The sequence below is a fragment of the Dunckerocampus dactyliophorus genome, chromosome 1 (assembly GCF_027744805.1).
Source record: "Dunckerocampus dactyliophorus isolate RoL2022-P2 chromosome 1, RoL_Ddac_1.1, whole genome shotgun sequence".
In the NCBI taxonomy this organism is placed as follows: Eukaryota; Metazoa; Chordata; class Actinopteri; order Syngnathiformes; family Syngnathidae; genus Dunckerocampus; species Dunckerocampus dactyliophorus.
This window is the reverse complement of record NC_072819.1, coordinates 44,863,303-44,883,514: the sequence shown is the minus strand read 5'-3', so window position 1 is coordinate 44,883,514 and position 20,212 is coordinate 44,863,303. Positions and strand designations below refer to the sequence as shown.

Genomic DNA, 20,212 nt, shown 5'->3' with positions numbered 1-20,212 from the left:
AGAAGAAGGGTAGAGCTCCATAATCACACTTTCACAAATCTATACAATGCCTGCACTGCTGCTCCTCTGAGGTGTGCATGATTACAGCCGTGTCAGTTATCCCCCCGGCTAAACTTCATGCACTAAATACAGTGTGTGTTCTATTTAATAAACATAGATAATGATTAGTGCACATGCAGTATAGGCTGTACTATAAAAAATGAATACAGTAAAACAATAGCGCAAGGCAGTATCTATTTCTTGTCCTTGTTAGAATGCATTGTGATTGGGCTCAATACAAGAAGAAAATGATCAGCAGTGTTTTTTTTCCCACACTGTCAGATTGCGCCTCTCTTCTGTTGCATGTTTTAGTGTAGTTTCAAGCTACATGATCTGTCTGTGCCTTTCAACACAGAACCAGCTGGTGCCCTTTATAGTACGGCGACCATAGCTTGATGACCGAAAATCAGGTCCTTTGGCCCGGCAATGAGATATTCAAATGATACTTGAAGATTACTCAAAGATGGCTTATGATTTCAATACCAGTGACATGTCGTAAGGTTCATGGCTGGCGAGGCGCTGACTGTTGTTTGGGCGATCAAGTCTGGCACTTGGATGTTTCACCCACTGAATGCATCTTGTTATAATGCATTATATTTGTACTTTAGCTCATTAAGCCATTTTTATGCTTAAAATATAATGTGCATGCTTTTTTGTACTAATAAGCCGTGCTCAACCACAAAACAGCATGATTTATTCCATCCATCCATCTTCTATGCCGCTTCTCCTCTATGGTCGATGGTATGCTGGAGTCTATCCCAGCTGACTTCGGGCGAGAGGCGGGGCCCACCCTGGACTGGTCGAGCATGATTTATTCATTAATACATTTTTGAAAGGGCATTATGGAGTGAACCCGCGAAACTTGAACCGCAAAGTGCTGAGGGACGACTATACTGTGAAATGTTTGATTTTGGCAAGAATGACAAAAGGTTGGAGGTCCTTGATGTGGCAGTTATTAATTCACAAACTACTGTGACGGTTCCAAAACTGACCCTGATTGATGCATGTTCCTAAATTGTGACCCGAGTGTATTTGCCTTGCACACTGATAGAGAACATGAAGACCCTAAGTGTGGTAGCAGCTCAGAATTTAGCAGCTTGCACAACACCTATGGCTGCATTGTCAATGTGAATTTAATATTTGGGGAGCAGGGGGAGTTCCTGTTGTCCCGTAGCGCTCTAGGTTCTGCTGTGAACATCTAGCCCCCAGCTGCTATAGTGTTGCTGTAGACCAATTTGTCACATAGCGCATAAACCTGAGCACAAAAACAACTCGCAGGCACAAATACAGCTGAACATTAAATTTACACCCAGGTTGGCAACAGAGATGCTACATGTGACAGCCTCGCACACAACAGATGCAACCCTGAAGAACACATGACATCACTGTGGCACTGGGGCGTAGGTGACAAAACAGACACACATGCATTTGAATGAGGTTGCGTAGGATTGGTTTAAAAGGTGACTGATGAAGTCAGCACCCTTATCCAATCAGATTTTTGGTCTTATGAGTATTAAAGAATTGAGTATCACTGAGGGACATGGACAGCAAACGCATCCTTTGTATTACCAGTAGATATATTGTGTCAAATACAGGAGTGCAGAAGTAAACGGACAAGTGCCATTACGCCAAAGAAAGCTGGCAGGCTTAACCTCTCATGTCGGATTTTATGAGAAACCACTTCACAGGCCATTGAGCAACGAGCCAGCAGAATTATTGATCATCTATAGGGTCCATCTTTGAAATTCACCTTCTGCCTTCCTCCGTAGCTTCAGCATTTGGCTGCAATTATTGACAACGCCAGTTAACAGAGTAGATGATGCCATACCATGATCCATATTGCAAGGGAGGCCAACTGTGATGGAGACCATCGGGATGATATTAAGAACTCTATTGTGCTGATAGACAAACTGGGATGTTTCTGCTGTTTAATGAATAAGCTTCCATCGCCTTTGTCAGTCATAGGTTGTGTCCCCTGACGTGAGTATTCCTGTGGCTTCACTTTAATAAGGCTCATATTGTGGATGAGGCTATTTGATGATCATGATAATGGCTTTGGAATGCTTCATAGGTGTTTCACTAAAAAGCCCCTAAGGCAAGATCCTCTGCCACTGTTAGGAAAATCTGCTCGTGATGGCAGCAGACATGACAAGCATCAGTACACTGGGTAAGATTTTGTACAGTACAAAACAACACATTTTGGGGGGTTTGTAAAAAAGAGATTACCGGTAAGTGTGTTAATGTGAGGGTTGTGCAAGACAACAGTCCAGTTGTAAAGTATACTATAGTATCGTATCGCATCGCATCGCATCGCATCGCATCGCATCGCATCGCATCGCATCGCATCGCATCGCATCGCATCGCATCGCATCGTATCGTATCGTATCGTATCGTATCGTATCGTATCGCATCGTATCGTATCGTATCGAACAGGGGTTGGCAACCTTCGGCATCAAAAGAGCCATTTTGCCTCCTCTTCCAGTAAAGAAAGCAAAACATCAGAGAGCTTCCATCCATCCATCCATCTTCTATGCCGCTTATCCTCACTAGGGTGGCGGGTATGCTGGAGCCTATCCCAGATGACTTTGGGTGAGAGGCGGGGTACACCGTGGACTGGTCGCCAGCCAATCGCAGGGCACATATAGACAAACAACCATTCACACTCACATTCATACCTATGGACAATTTAGAGTCGCCCATTAACCTAACATGCGTGTTTTTGGAATGTGGGAGGAAACCGGAGCACCCGGAGAAAACATGACACAGCTTATAAACTTTTAAAAGTTGTCATCAGTTTTTTTCAGTTTGACCTGTTCCAACAACATAATTCAACTAACAGAAGTGCAGGGCTACTTTGAGATCATTTAAACACTGAACTATGCAGGCTGTTTTGAGTCATTCCCATGTTTGCGTGAAATTAAAAGAAAACGTAGACAACTTTAACATGAAAAAACCCATCAGAGCTCACATATCTGTGTTAGTGTGTTCTGTATCAGTGTGTCTGCTCAATATTGTTTACATCACTTGACTCATAACAGGCAATTGAACATGCTTGCACTCAATGAATGTCTTCAATTTGCCTACTGGTGTGATGTTTGTTGCCATTCTGTTGGTCTTCTTCTTGACAGTCTTTGCAGGGAGGGGCATTTCTTTCATTTTGTGAATAATTAACAATAATAATAATTTCTTGTTTATTTTTTTAATTCGGAGAATAGATGCTCTGATATTTTTATGAACGATTCTTTCATTTATTCTCCATCTGTGAATGGCTTCCTCCTCCTTACGATCTCCACAGCAGTCACAACGCTAGCAGCTGTAGCTCAGTTTGGAGCCTTCATCCACTTCTTGACAGTATGTTTGCTCTGCTCAACCTTTCGTTGCAGTTCCGAAATCGCTTCCTCACGCCTTTTGGTACTTTACAGAAAAAGCTGAGTGTTTGTTTTCAAAATGTCTTTCAATGTTACATTTTCACACATGGGTTAATCAGGCTAATTTCTTTTTATGTTTTTCTTTTTAGGGATACATTCATGGTTATGGATAGCTTACCGCGGGGCTAGCACACTTTCAAGATATATTTTTCATGTCTCTCTGACGGAACAAACTGATACCCCTCCCCCTTCCCTTGCTCATCCAATCAGCAGTCAGAACACAGTGTAGACGCATGCATGACTAGCGGTGAGTCGGATAGTTCAATCTCTTTCCTTTTCTTCGGTGTTAAAAAAAATATATCACCAAGCTCAGCGTGGGAGCCGCAACAAGGAGGCGGAAGACCCGCATGCAGCTCCGGAGCTGCGGGTTGCCGACCACTGATATAAAGCTCTTTGGATAATTTCTTACTCTCTGCAAATAATTCCACTTTAATAGATGCAACAGCTGAGCCCATTTGAACTCCATTGAACTAGTCTCGGATTAATTCAAGTGAGGAGTCTTGCCAGATTTTGTATGAATTTTCTGAACAGTATTAAAGATAATGTTCCAGCATCTTTTCTGGTGATTTGTGGGGGTATCAGCCGACTGATATTATTGGCCGATATTGGCATAAAAATTAGATATTGTTCATATCGGCATCGTTTTTTTTAGTGATACCGAGCAACACGCAGGAACAAGCTTGCTAACTCAGTATGTCCGCAGTCGGGAATTATTTCCAAGATTCTGATTGTAAACACACACATCATAAAATGACCAAGTCCCAAAGATCCACCTCCTAATATAAATATAGAATGTATATACATATATATACTTTATTCATATAAAAAAATATGAGTAGGTATTTATGTACGTTATACATGAATATGAGGCATGCAAGCATGCAAGTTACAAGTCAAAATGATCTACCTCTTTCTATAAGACATAAAACATATAACACATATAAAATCTAACCAGTATACTTTGAAATACTGCTGTTAATAATGAGTAGTATTTTACATTCACATTTTCAAAGGTTACAGGTAATCAAAGTAGTTGATATCATAATTCTATTCAATATGGCAATAATTCCTCAATAGTTGTGTCCATAACCTGAGTACTGCTAATATGTCAGTACTCACAATAGCTACATAATGTTCATTAGGAGACATAGCTCGTGTATTACATCCAGTTAGCATTTGCTATCCAAGAATTTTAAATGATTACGCAAAAGACAATGCAGCCGAAGTCAAGGCAACATATTAAAAAGGTTTCAGCAATGGGCACATTTTCCATTTCATCATGAAATAACAGTTTAAGAAGCGGGCGCGTAGAAAAAACGGATTCCTGTAGTGGAGTTCATGACGCGAACCAAAGCAATCAAACAGCAAGAACGAATCAGGATGGGAGCTTAATGTCAGCTGGTGGTGGTGGAGGTTTTGGGGGGGGGTGCATGACAGAAAATAACTGACAACGACTGCATTAGTTTGAGGGAAGAGCTGCTGCCACTATCAGTATCGGTTGATATCGGTACCGGAAATGAAATGCTGGACAATATCGCGATATCAGATTTCGGTAACAAAGCCAATATCGAGCACCTCTAGTGGCTCTTTGCTCACTCTGTGTTGTGTGTGTCCATCTTTACATTCCAGCAATGAAATGTTAGATGTCTCCCTAACCGTCCAGCCACACTTGACAAATATTACTCCAGCATTTCTTTTAACTGCACATCATTTTATTGGTGAAAAATGTTTGTATAACACTGTTAGATCTTATTCTAAAAGTATGTTTGTACAAATTGCGGGCTGCCCTCTAATAGATGTTTCCCCCACTCTGCAGTTGAGTAAATACAGTCAATGCTACGGGCCAATACGTAAGGACATGTTGTGACTTTGTCTTGAAATTTGAACGTGTCTGCCTGAACTGAAATACATTTTCAGTCTTTAAAAAGTAAATTCTTTTGTAGGAAGGGTCAGGAAATTGTATGGCATGGTCGCTGGTTGATTTCCAACGAGCAATTAATATGATTGTTGTTTTCCCTGTTGTATTGTATCATGTGGAAGCACAGTACGTAATGATGGAAGAATGGGTTAATAACTGACCCAGACTTCCTTGTTTTCGCTTTAAGCTGTGATCCTCTGCAGTATTGACGCCTCACCTGTTTGCTAGTAAAACAAAATTGCAGTGGAACACAATCATTTCCAGCATGCTGGTTGACCAACTTCTTTGGATTTGGAAAGAAATTTTGGCATAGAAGATGGAAGTGATCGAATGGAAATAGAAATATAAACCGTTCCACGGTCAGGCTGTTGCCGTCATGAAACTTTTATTAAGTGCGGAAGCATTTTTTAGGAGCTTTTTAAGCATAAAACATAAAAAAAACAATAAAACACTCCTTGACTTACTTCCACTGCCCTACTGTTTTTAATAACTTCTTGATGGAGCAGAAAATTGTCAGCCCTTGACACCGTATGCAATCATTCCCATGTGCAGATTTGCACACACTCCACTTGTGCACCTGTCTGATGCAAGAGACTCTCAAGCTTATAAATTCAAGTAGACTTGTATAAAGTAGGCCTCAACATAGACAGAAATATGGGACGATCAAGGACGAAATGGCGCTCCAAATAGTATCATCACATACCACATGAAAAAGCAAAAAGGACCAGCAAAGAAATTTGTATCAAAGAGTCTCACATCAGAGCCACAATTCCAAAAAGCAGCATATTTACTGTACGTCTTCCCATCTTCCTCTGCAGTCCCAGCTTTGAACTTTGGCGTTGTGCCAGAAGAAGAGGGCGCGAACTGATGCAATCATATTCAACTTCTTGTCTGCTGTTTTTACACAGAGAACAAAATGATCTTCTTATCCGTGTACTGTACTTTTCCTGTAATATGGGCTGACTTTCAGATGTATTCCCTTATTTCTTTGTTGTCAGACACTCTCATGATGTTACTTGAAGAAACATAACACGCAATATGCATTCCTGAAACCTAAATAAGGGACCTATTATCCATGTCCAGTCCACGCCAAAACTGCCCACGCTGTTTTCCCTCAAAACTGCTCTTGAAACTCATTCAATTTGAGCCACGCCCTCTTAATTGCAGGGCAGTGGAGCGGTCGTCTACCAACCTGACGTGTCGACCACCAGTGACCGTGTCAAAGTATCCTTGGGCAACATACTGAACCCCCACTCACTCCTGATGCTGCGTCATCTGCTAAATGTGGTAACAACGTGAAAGCGATTTGAGTACCTTGAAGGTAAAAATTAGCTGTTTCGCAGATTTTTTTTTTTTTTAAATTAGCAACGCTGTTACAGGCCGAGCCTGGCCCTTTTAGAAGAATTGCAAGCTGAGCGTCTATCTCTTCCCTCGCTCGTCTGACTGCACCGCACATTGTTTTCTGCGCCCTGATTGGCCGTAGACCATTGTCAGTGTCCTGCCATGTCTCCTGTGTCATCGCTAGCTTGCTTGTTTGCTAGCTTGTAAATGAATCGCCAGCTCGTCTGCAGCAATATGTTTTAACAAGGATAGAAAACGCTACAATACAGCGGAACGACGGCAGGGCGAAAAGGCACTGTCACAGTAGTGAAATATGCGCGAGTGACTTAATAATTTCTTGTGTTTATCATTAAGGTTGATCATTAACATTCAAACAAAGGTTTGAGCTTTTTGGAGAGTGTTTAAACAAGAGAGAAATGTGACAAAATGTCATTGCCTGTCAAGTGTATAACGTGTATGGTGAGGGGTTTTACAGGCTTAAAACATATACAATAATCGTACAAAAAAATTAAGTTGGCTACTTCGCGGATTTCCCTTATGGCGGGCTATTTTGGGAACCTATCCCCCCATGATAAACGAGGGAACACTGTAAACAAATGAAAGTCAAAGTCCAATTACAGTACATAGTTAAAATACATGATCTATTTTTAATATTCTGTGCCCATGAATTTATGTCATTTCATTCTAATTATCATGGCCCTGTCTTTCAACCTCAGATTGCAATTACTGATACAGACACTCTAAATCCCACACTGAAACATTAAAATGTACTGTGAGCATTTTCAATCTGCAGTCAGGCCTGCTACTTCTGTATTTGCTGCTTACCTGGTAAATCAATTATGCCGCCTACGCGCTTTTAATTAATTTTATGCAATGTAGCAGAAACATTGTTGCGTTGTTAATGCTGTCTTTTTCTTCTTTTTTTGTATGCATTTTGCATTTTTTTGCACCATAACTGGAGAGTGCAAGACTAAATTCCCACTTATGGGAGAACAGAGCAAAACATTTCAAAAATCTTTTAGGACGCCATTTGTATATGTGTGTGTGTTGTTGTTTTTAATATTGTGCTCTCCATGCGTATCTCCTTTCATGATTTTGCCTCAAACTCTCATAATTATGTGCAGGCAAAAGCATGTCACTTGGGTTGATTTTGCACATACTGTTTGAGGTACAGATGCCGATGCATTTTATTATAAATTTACCTTTTCATTAATTTGCCTGTTCATGTATTTATTTATTATTTTCATTTTTTGTTTATCCCATTTTTTGGTGATAGGTTTGAGTCATTATGGAAGATGCAGCGATAACTACTTCTTTTTTTTGTGTGCTTAGGGCCATGTTTCAGTTGAAGCTCTCACAACAGGTTTATATATTACACAAGTTTCAACGACCCTCTCGTCCTTGCGATGAATAGAACCACTCTTTCCTTCCACCTCAGTTTGTCAAAACTCTTTTCAAACGTCGTGTAGCTCTCAGTCTCAATGCTGTGTTGCTTTGTGTCTTTCTTGGAAGACACGGCAATTTGCTTTAAGCCTGTTAAGATATAAAAAGACATGTAATAGAGTTACCCAAATAACATGTTGTATACTAGATGTCCTGAGCACTGGTCATTAGAGTGCTTAGCTTTAAAGAGACCACCAGCATTTCTTAGAGTAGAAGGATAGTGGAAGAAAGTCCACTCACTGGCCGCAACATCAGGGACACCTCCACAAAGCTCAGTTTGACAGAGACCCTGTATTATTTGAACATGCTTTTGATTGCTGCGACTAGAGTTGTCATTCATATGTAACGACTGTATGGATGTTTTTCTAACATATCGCTCCTTTCATGTCCAATCAGACCAAATAAAATCAAGATATGAGAACCACGCCCTTACTAGTCCTTGCAACGATCGGGGGAGTTTGTTGAATGCACACAGTGCCATCTTTTTGTTCTAGTATTGCTGATCAGGGTTTCATTCCAATTATCGTATTGTACACTCAACCGATATGCAGTTTAAACGCAGGACTATTCTTTTCGCTCCCATTTTTCACCAGATGAACTCAAAGACCTAAAACTTTTTCTAGGTACACAAGAGGTTTATTTGTCTCAAATATTGTTCACATATCTGTCTGAATCCGTGTTAGCGAGCATGTTTCCTTTCCTGCGAAAACCCATCTAGTCAGCATGCATATTGCACATCCCCTCAACACTTTTGCGACATCTGTGGCGTTGTGATAAAAATGCACATTTTGGAGTGGCTTTTTATTGTGGCCATCCTAAGGTACACCTGTGCAATAATCATGCTGTCTAATCAGCATCTTGATATGAGTTGGATGGATGGATGATCTCTAGATATCCAATACCGATATGTGGAACATCACATATCATGTCATGGAATTATAGACAATGTGGTGAGCCACAATGTTGTTTTAGACATTTTAGACATTTCTCTTAGACTAATAATCGATCTATATATCTATCTACCAAGTGGAACTTCTGTTTCCGGGTCATGAGGTTGTTGTTGTTGCCACTTAGCTATTGCTAAAGAATTGTTGCTTATGGTTGAGTTGAGTAGAGAGTAAACTGATTGGTGCCACCGACCTCGACCCCTGTCTCGTTTTGAAGGCACCCCCACATTTGGTGAAAAATGTCGATTGACAACAGAGACAACGAGACCGTGACGGCGCCGCTACAACCTAACGAGTTAGCTACGGTCAGCGTTATCTGCGGCACACCCGCGCCCGTGGTTTCAACATATCAAGCCCAGTTCCGACTGCGAGGAGTAACACAGGACGTGACGACGTATTTCCACGCATTGACGCCGCTGGATGCCTCGATGACAGCAATTACGGGAGCCCATAGGCCTACAGTAGCAAAAATAAATTGTGTTTGTAAACTATTTTTGTACTATTTTTTGCATGTGTGTAGAATGCATATCATCCATGTAAACAAGGGCTCTGCGGGTGGTGAGGTTATGTTTTATTATTACTACTACTACTATTATTTTCATGGACTAAATAGTTGGATCCGGATCTACAATTATGTGGATGTGGATGTTTATGAAGGGACAAACAGGATGACACTGACAAGAAAATACAAAGGGAAATTCAAAGAGTTTTTCAGGTGATTTTTATCCCTAACAATATTGAGACTTATTCTTGGAATATTGTGACTTTCTCAGGCTTCATGATTGTAATATATCAATACTATTTTTGCATTTGTGACTCTATTCTCTTAATATTTGAACATTTATTTAGCAAAAACATACTATATTTCCTAGATTATCATTTATGCAGTAGAAAACATTTCTTTATTGTGCATTCAAGGTCATTATTATCAGACCAGAGTTGGATACAAAATGATAAGACCGTTTTTTTGCACATTAATTCTTTATTTCTTCTTTGTTTTTGCAATTATGACTTCATTTTTGTAATTCTAAGACTTTTTTGGGGAGGCATTTTTTCTTTACAGTGTGGCCCTAATACTCTTCTAATATTTGATCTTCATCACAACAAAAAAAAAAAGCAAAAGCCATCAAACTCGAAATGACGGAGTTCTGCAGTAAATGTGAGAAAGCGAGTCCAGGTGTTAACTCACTGAGTACGATGGGATACCTGGGCAAAAGAGCTCCATACGCCTCTGCACACATTAGTGTTTCATTAGTAACTATGTGACAGGAATGCATCAGTAGAATATGAGACATGTTTTGTGTCCTCGATTGCAACACTGCTGAAAGGAATAAGACAAACAGCTTAGACTTATTCAAATGTTTCCATCTCGGTGGGTTGTCCTGACACCGTGGTGATATCAAATACAATAAGAAGCCACACATCTCTAACGGAGCTGTCCTTCACTAAGAGCAAACTCCCAAGATCACACTGGAGCATGTTCGAAAATGCTGTGAGATTTTGAAGGATTACATGATGGCAATCGCCGCTCACTCAGGTAAGGGCGATATGTCTTTGCTTAAACTTGAACTTAAACTTGTGTCTGAATGTGGACGAACCAACTAGGGGTGTCACAAGATCTTGTGTCACAAGATCTCACAGGAATAAAATGTGACAAGATTTCTCGTTCAGAAAAACTGTCTCATGGGCATTTATGATAATAAATAAATGTATTAATTACACAATAAATGAAAATGAAGTCGATAATTTAGCCAGCCTTAATATACGTCCATGGTCATGTGTGCCTGTTTAACTCGTCTCTCGCCTCCAAACAGGCAGGAAGAGGGTTCATTCTTTGCGTTGGTTTCAGCATCTTAGCACATTTGTTCCATAGAACAACGACATGAACGGAGTGAACCCTTTGTCAGTCATACAGTCTCTTTATCTCGGTGGGTGGAGGCGGGGCCGGTAGCATACACACAGAGTGCAGAAGAGTGTAACGTAGTAGAAGTTCAATTAGTAGACTGCAATATATTGTCAGATATCTTTATTTTGTTCATACTACTTCTCTTAAAAGTAATGTTAAAGTCTCGTCTCATTCTCGTAGACCCAAGCCGTGTATTGTCTCGTCTTGTGAACGGAGTGTCTCGTGACACCCCTACAACCAACTACTACCAACCACTCTTACAATCTTTCAACTTACAGTTTGAATGCATCTTAAAAACTTTGTTGAATTCTGCAAGTAGAAATAAAATAAAAAGCGTCAAGGACATAGATCTTATATTCATGATGCTACATTATTGGTATTTGTACTTGCTGGAGGCTGCTGGCTGTTGTGATGATTGACTGATTGATTTGGGTTTGGTTTGCTTTGTGAGAAAAGCTATTTCAGTTGGACTTGATCAATGCTCCTAAATCCCCCCACATCTACCTCATTGATTGTTGCTGTTCGTAGACATTTAGCTTCGTTTAAATGTCGAAGGACTAAAGGAACGGCAAATGGTTCCTTCACTCCTTTTATTCGAAGAAACATTTTCACTTCCCTCTCCCCCATGTTTGGACATCTATGGAAGTTAATGTCAAAACATTCCTTTTGTCATTAGTAATGTGACTGAAGGGCCTTCAGGCAGAAGGAATGACCGTGAGCTTCTAAAGAGTTATAAATTGATTGATGCGTGCGTAAATTAAATTTGCCATGGCTCGCAATTAGTTGTATGTGTGAAAGCACACAATCAGAGCAGAAGGGCACCACTCACACATGACTTACTGTTCCTGTGCATGACACATCTCAGTGGCCTTCGACTCCACAGCTTTCCCCTCCTTAACATCCTGTTGACTTCGCAGTGGTGACAAGGTTACTCACTTGGGTGTCAAATAAAGTATGCAAAACAGAATTATCAGTGGCTTGCAGTCAGGGGAGGCCTGATGAAAAAAAACAAAACAAATAACAACATCAAATAAATATTCATATTTGTCCATTAAACTGTGTCATAAATGTGTTTTCTGTATGTTTCCAATCATTTTTAACATTTTCTGAAGTAAAAATGGTTGAATTTGCACATTTCCTGATCAAATACTAAGATGAGGCTGCCACAAGTTCCTCTTCTCTGCTTAGTGCGCAGTGGGTGCACTGAGTTAAATCATGGTGCATGCCAGTTTCTGTCAGCATGCCGCCACTAATATCATGTTGCAGAAACATACACTGTATTATACACTACGTCCACAATTATTAAGCAATCTGCATTATGGATTATCAGTTTTATTATTTAACAATAACAGTGCTCTCGGTCAATCCAAAATGTTAATAAACCTCAACTTTAATATTTAGGGAAGTGAAAGTGAAGTGTTGGCTTTTGTTGGGAGTATCTCTGTGTGCACAATTATTAGGCAACTCAAGGAAAAACAAAAATTCTCCCATCTCACTACTTTATTTTCATTTTTTTTTAAGTCAGAATGACAAACAAACATCACAAACTTTACAAATAAATATTTCGGACATTTCCAAAAATAAATCAGTGACCAATATAGCCACTCTTCTTTTCAATACCACGGAAAAGCCTTCCATCCATGGAGTCTGTCAGTTTCTTGATCATTTGACCGTCAAGTTTTTGTGCAGCAGCAACCAAAGGTTCCCAGACACTGTTCAGAGAGGTGGGTATCTTTTTTCTTCACTGTAAATCTCACGTTTAAGGGCCCACAAGTACTCAGCAGGGTCTACATCAGGTGAACAAGGAGGTCACATCATTATTTTTAAATCGAGGAAAAGGCTTCTTGAGACGTCATCTGTACTTCTGTGTAGAAGGTGTCGGACGTTTCGCTCCTCATCCGAAGAGCTTCGTCAGCAAACTAATAAGTGCTGGTAGCTTAGGCCTTAAATACAGTAAGAGTGGGCGGAATTGGTGTGCCAACACCCTCCTCCTATTGGTTCGTTACACTAAGCCTGGGCGGAGCAGTGGTATAATCCTATCCTGTTATTCACACCTACGATAAAAGGGAAGTGTCGCTCCCTTGTCTTTAGGATGCACCAATTTTTGTCTCAGGGTATTTACTGGTTTGAAATAGGTAGGAATTTTGTGTTGCCATAAGATCCTCTGGAGTTTTTCGGAGACCCCCGCTACATAAGGGACTACCACTCCTCTCCTTTTTGCTTCTGTGGGCTTTTGGGTTTCTTTCCCTACTCTCTTCTTTTGACATTTGTTAAAAGCCCACCGTGGGTACCCACAGGTTGAGAGCGCTCTCTGGACATGTTGTGTCTCCTTTTTCTTTCCCTCAGCACTAGTTGGTATTTGTTCCGCTCTATGAGACAAAAATTGGTGCATCCTAAAGACAAGGCTCCAAACCAGAAACAGAGCAATGTGGTCTATTCCATCCACTGTAAAGATGAGGAATGCAAAGAGCACTACATTGGGGAAACTCAGCAAATGCTCCAAAAAAGGCTTTATCAACATCGCAGGGACAATGCTAGTGGTCCTCAATCAGCAGTACATCTACACCTGAAAGCTACCAATCACTCTTTTCAGGACAGCGAGGTTAAGATTTTGGCCAAAGAAAACAGATGGTTTGAAAGAGGAGTAAAGGAAGCTATTTTTGTCAAACAACAGAACCCATCATTGAATCGGAATGGTGGTTTGAGGTTTAATTTGGACCCTGTGTTCAGCAGGTTACTGAGACCAAAACCCACAGCTCTTAGTCTTGCAAATGAGGTGAAGGCAGGGCCGAGCCAGAACAATAGATGCTAACAAGCCAGTATCAGAGTCGTTCATACCCAATTCAGGGAGCGACACTTCCCTTTTATCGTAGGTGTGAATAACAGGATAGGATTATACCACTGCTCCGCCCAGGCTTAGTGTAACGAACCAATAGGAGGAGGGTGTTGGCACACCAATTCCGCCCACTCTTACTGTATTTAAGGCCTAAGCTACCAGCACTTATTAGTTTGCTGACGAAGCTCTTCGGATGAGGAGCGAAACGTCCGACACCTTCTACACAGAAGTACAGATGACGTCTCAAGAAGCCTTTTCCTCGATGGACAACTCCTGTACGACTGAGAGCCTACACAGACGCATTATTTTTAAAGACCTTTTCACTTTACTAGCTAACCACGCAGTGGAGTACTTGGATGCATTGTCCTGCATAGAAATCATGTTCTTCTTGAAAGATGCACACTTTTTCCTCTACCACTGTGTGAAAAAAGTGGCAATAGGTTTGGGAGTTGAGTTTGAGTCCATCTTCAACCTGAAAAGGCCCAACAAGCTCATCTTTTAATGATTCCAGCCCTTACCAGTACCCAACCTCCTCCTTGCTGGCGTCTGAGTTGGAGTGGAGCAGCTCTCTGCCCATGGCTGCATCAGCCATGGGCCCATCAATCTGGGCCATCAAGAGTCACTCTCATCTCATCAGTCCATAAAACTTTTGAAAAATCTGTCTTCAGATATTTCTTGGCCAAGTGATAGTCTTTCAACTTGTGTGTCTTGTTCAGTGGCGGTCGGGTTTCAGCCTTTCTTACCTTGGCCATGTCTCTGAGCACTGAACACCATGTACCGTACTGGTGGACACTCCAGGTAGATTACAGTTCTGGAATATGACAGCACTGGAGGATAATGGGTTCCTGGGAGCTTCACGTTGGACTTTTCCTCAAATATTTGGCAGTTAGTTTGCATGTTTTTCTCTCAACACGTTTCTTGCGACCCTTTTGTGCACTTGCAACAAAACATTTCATGATTCTGTGGTCACGTCCAAATATCTTGGCAATTTCAAGAGAGCTGCATCCCTAATGAAAGGTGTTTTACAGTTCTTGACTTTTCAGTCAGTTAAATCTTTTTTCTGGCCCATTTTACCAGAGGAAAAGAAGCTGCCTAATAATTGTGCACACCTAATAAAGGGTGTTGATCTCCTAAGGCCACACCCTCCCTCAGTACACACATGCACATCACCTGGTATGCTTAAACCCAATAGGCATTCAAGTTTATTCAGCTTGGGTTTGGAAAATATGCATTAAAATGATAATATGGTCAAAATACTAACTTGCCTAATCATTGTGCATACAGTGTACACCATGACTTTATGCAGCCTGTATAATGTATTTAATGTAAGTGTAACAGGCAGTACTCGCCTCATCCTGAAGGGGTAGGGGCGTGCATGAACTGGAAGGTGCTTGTCACTGCTGTTCTTCCATAGAGAGGAAAAGCTTTTTTTGTTTTTACAGCAGCACAACCTGCAGAGCAGCAAGTCAAATGCATTAAATATATGTTTATCCTCTGCTGAATGAATGAATAAATTTGACTGAGTTTTAGCGCCGCGTGTTGTTGTTTGTTGTGGCGTGGACCACAACAGTGGCCCATGTTAGAGATTATTGTGCATGTTGTGTGATAATTCCGCGTGTATTAAAAGCCTGTTGTTCCGGTGTCAAACTTACAGTAACGTGACTGACACCTAGTGACCAATGTAAAATACTACATACTGTATCACTGCAGCGTCTTTGAATGCATCTTCTGAATGCATCTTCTGAATGCCTTGTATTTGTATTTTAGTTCATTTAGACATTTTTATGCTTGAAAACGCTTAACTCATTCAATAGCAAAGATGTATTTATACGTTTTTATAAACCTGAACACCCGATCCCAAAGACCATGTCTTTTACGTTTCTTTTGCGTGACAGGCGAAAAAAGGTGACGCTGCAACTGCACACTAAAATATGTCAATCACTGTTAGAGCAGTTTTAAGCCATAACAACGGGCCACAAGGTGGCAAATTTGATAAGAGCTCGGCATGGATCTTTTCCATGTAAAAACACACTCGACAGCAAGGAGGAAATGGAAGAGCATGGAGGAGTGTAGCATGCAGAATGTTACGCATTGTAGAGAAATTTTAAGGCATGCACACACGCGCGCACACACACAATTTAGTTCCAAACATGAAAATTGTAAATAGTTCACGGTATTACACTGTATTTGTAAATAAATTGTTATTTTGATGTAAAGCAACCCTTTTTGTATTGTTTATGTTGGTACAGTTGTTAAGATATTTGAGCTGTCGCATAAGCAAAAAAATTGTGTCAAAGTGAAAGTTATACTTGAAATGTATCTTTTCACAAAAAGCTGTTTTTCTCCCTTTCCTTGTTGGGAACGGATATTTTCCTGAAACGTACCTATGTTCTACTGCTGATTACTAAAGAACAGAAAAAGGTAGTAAAGAAACCTTTTTTTCTGATGAAAAACGAGAGTCTAATATTTCTTTTGGTAGGTCCCATGGTTATATAGCCATGGAACACAGTATTCTTTGTGCCTTGAAAAATCAGTCAAAATCATCGAAAATGGCCGGTACTGAAGGGGTTGTCTACTACGGCAATGCTTGTGGGTGCGAAGAAGTACGACGATGCTCTGTGAATAGAGGAAAGGATAGGAAACTAATCATATGATTGAAAAGATAGGCGGAAGTTTATTTCTGTGTCCTTTCTGTCTTGCTGTATGGCTCCCTCTAAAACTGAAATATGTGCCCAAATTGACATCTTCCCCGGAGAAATCCCCGCTAGGACATTGAAATCTTTTTGTTTTTGATGACAATGCTGCTCTGAGCTTTACCAGCTGCTGAGCTCATCTGTTGATCAATGACTAGAAGAAAACCTTCACATTATAGACATGCCTGAATGCATTGCATGTTTACTACATCAACTTGTCCATTGTCAACATCCCACTAATTCAATACATGAATAATTCATTATATTTCAGCTCAAATTTTGAAATGGAAAGTGTGCACCTGATTGCTGCTATTGTGTTCATCGTGTCCATGCTGATTGACGGAGCTCCATTCTGAAAAGTGCTTGTAAAGTTGTCATCATGGGGGAATTTTCTACAGCAATTTTGAAAATCTCCCGCTGAATCAGACGTCAGACCCCTCATACCACCTTCAGTCAAACTTTACAAGCTATTAATCTTACTAAAGGAATCTTCCACCAAACTTAACCTGGCCGACCTTGCACACATTATTAAACAGCAATTGATGCTTCTGATTACCAACCAGGAAGTTCATGCCTCCCATTTGCAAGTCAACGTGTGTCTCCTACAGCATGAGACAGTTCTAGGGAATTCTGCAGGAGTTAATCTCTGAATCCACACTCAACTCATGCAGACACACACACTCACACATAACACAAGCTGGGATCACTCCCCTGCAGAGCTAAGCAGCAGGCCTCGGCCTTCTCTGTGCCACGATGCCATCTGGCAGCTTCACATGGTTTGGTAGCGGCACACAGGGTTACGCTCATTCAGAGAGACTACATCCACTACAAACAATAGAAACAAGTTGTGTGCTAAACCCAAATGAAAACACGTTGCAGTTGTAACCGGTAAGGGAGAACTTTGACACATTTTTCCTCCCTTTTGCATGCATTATACAGCTACAAAGCTTACAGTGTAAACTATAAAAGGACAGTTAACAGACGATTATATGAAAAGACCTTTGACCTCAGCTGCTGTACCCACAGTTGCACTGAAATTTCCCAGTAATGCCATTTATCCTTTAAAATATGCTGTTACAGTAAATATAGGGACCAGATATTATTATATGCACTAAACTGCATTCAATTAGAAAAAAAGCCAATCCCAATCCAGAACCATTTAATCTGTTTAGAGGAGTATTTTATTGCCATAGACTGAGCTGGTCTGCCCCTGATATGTCCTGCATTCATGCAGAGGTTGATGTAATGTCCTGCCCCATTTATTTATAGCTGCCAAGAGGGAGTTGATCACTCTCTCTCTCTCTCTCTTCCGAAACGCGCATACTCTCGCTCTCATCTTTTTCCGCCCCTTTGTGCTCCATTACGCTGAGAATATGCATCTTTTTTAGAGTTGCACTCTCTCCAGCTTGGTGCATTTGTCACTTTGCATGATTTCATAAGAATAAGTTCCTTGTCCCACCATCATACATGGTTCTGTACACCAGTCGCCCTTAACAGTGATCTCTAAGCTTGTTGTATGTCAATTAAATGTTTGTGGGAAATGCCAGATGCTGTGATGGCCGTGATGCACCTCTTTGTGGAATTGTGTTCCTTCACAGAGGAAGCATTCAGCACCAAGGCGAGCGCAGGTCTTCGAAATAGGGCCCACATTCCGCATATTATGCTCCTTCTTCAAAGAAAAAATACATACATGACACACCCTTGACTCCATCCCCTTGCTCATCAACTGTAATCAGCCTCGGAGGTTGACCATGTGTCCACTTTAATGGTCAAGTGCTCGTGCCCTCACTGATTACTGATTGACCTACTCTGGAGAAAATAACTGCTATCAAACGAGACAACACTGTGAAATTAATCGACTGGGCTTTGGCCTACTTTAGTGTTACTTTTACCTACTTATTGATTCACTCTTCTTTTCTTTAGTTGTGTACACCCATGTAATGTATAAAAACTGGGGCGGGGGGTGGAGGGTGGGGTGGGGGGACAGAATAGTTAGGTTTTTTTTTAACTGTGTTGTATGTGACATTGATTTATTCACTTCTTTCCTACTATTTATCCAGTTCAGGGTCACAGGTGTGCTGGAGCCGATCCCAGCTGACTTTGGGTACAAAGAATGGTTGCCAGTCATTTACAGATCGATGTTGTATGTCACACAATGTGAAAAATGTGAGATACTAATTTGACAATATGTTTTAATTGTGAGGACACTTTTCAGTCCAGAGTGAAACTCCGCTTTCAGCAAAAAGGTCTTGGCTTTAGATCTTCTCATCAAGATTTTTCACGTTATCCCTTGCATGATTCCCTCCCTCTCAGTTTTCCTCCCAGTTCCATAAAATCGTGTATGCTAGGTTAAATGAATATGAGTGTGAATGGTTGACTGTGGCAGCAGCGTGCAGTTGTGGTTAGCAGATCCAGATTTGAATCTCCTTCAGAACGGTTCTTCTATGTGTGCCCTGTGATTGACTGGCTACTCCACCTCAGCTCCAGCTCACCCATGATGAGGACACATGGTTGGAGGGATGGCCGTGTCTCTCTCAGCTCAGCTAAGCTAAACACCACTGGCTATGATGCTGTGACATTACACTCTGCAAAATGCAATAGTCATATTGTTAAATAACGACTAAAAACGTATTTTGAATATTTAAGAATTATTGATACAGCTCTTGTAGTGGTTGTAATTAGAGTGTGACTCTAGACTCTAAACGATTCTAGAGATGAAAATGTGAAATATTTGACTACCTGGTGGATTTATGTACTATTGGACTATAGTTTTATGTAAGTGTTCGCTTTTCCCTTGCGTACGCGAATGCGACATAGGCGTGATGGCAAGTTGGTGAGATTCCTGAGTGATGACGTCATTGACAACTGCACCTTGCGCCAGTACCTACTCAACGCAATTCCACCTCGTTGTAATCATTAAATATGGCACAAATACATAGTTTACACGAGTCGACGCATCATTGGTTTTACAATGACAAGCCTTCGAAAATTCATATTTACGTGACTTGGTCTAAAGTCCGAAGACTGCACGTGAAGCCACAATGCGGCCTAAACGCTGAAAACAGCGTTTCAAAATATCGCCTTGGAAAAAACAAAAAAGCCGAACTTCGTCGTCACGGTGAGTTGCTGTTTATTTTTCATCTCTCCTGTTTTATGATCCAGTAACAAATGCAGATCAGTCAGATCTGTAATTAGCGCCAAACGTTTTTCAACAACAGACTACATAAAAAAAAAAAAAAAAACATCGGAAGTTTCATTCATCTACACTGACATTCACATTTTGAGAACGGAGTGCCTATTAGTTGCATTGGTGGCAAAAGTGACTAAAGAAAACATGATAGACCTGAAGTGACTTCTCTTTCCATGAGGAGCCTACAAGTGTCCTGATCCGGATCAGTCCCCGCTATTTCAGGCCAAGTCCTCTCCTTAATTATAGATAACACAGTGGGAAGGTAAAGCCTTGTTCGTCACTAGCTAGTGACAGAATCCTTAATTGGACGTGCTTGTAGCCTCAGTAGTGGGCTGGTCTCATTAGTATTACAGAGGTGATCTAACGTTGTTTATGTCCTACTTCCACACTACTTCTTGCAGTGCACATACAGTAGAGTGCTTGAATTGAATCATGTTATCATACTCTTCTGATGACACTCAAATTTGGAAA

The 20,212-nt window shown here is 40.8% G+C and overlaps 1 protein-coding gene across 3 annotated transcripts in view; it reads left to right on the top strand.

Annotated features, from left to right (window-relative positions):
• Window positions 1-20,212, top strand: part of plch2a (phospholipase C, eta 2a) — a 154,872-nt gene that overhangs the window by 61,942 nt on the left and 72,718 nt on the right. Inside the window, exon 1 of one of the 3 annotated variants that reach the window (XM_054797594.1) lies at window positions 19,424-19,669. The exons of the other annotated variants lie outside the window; for them this stretch is intronic. Within the exon in view, the coding sequence (XP_054653569.1) occupies window positions 19,474-19,669 (196 nt within the window). The 5' untranslated portion in view covers window positions 19,424-19,473. Of the gene's footprint in view, window positions 1-19,423; window positions 19,670-20,212 lie in introns of those variants that run through there. 3 annotated transcript variants of the gene reach the window in all.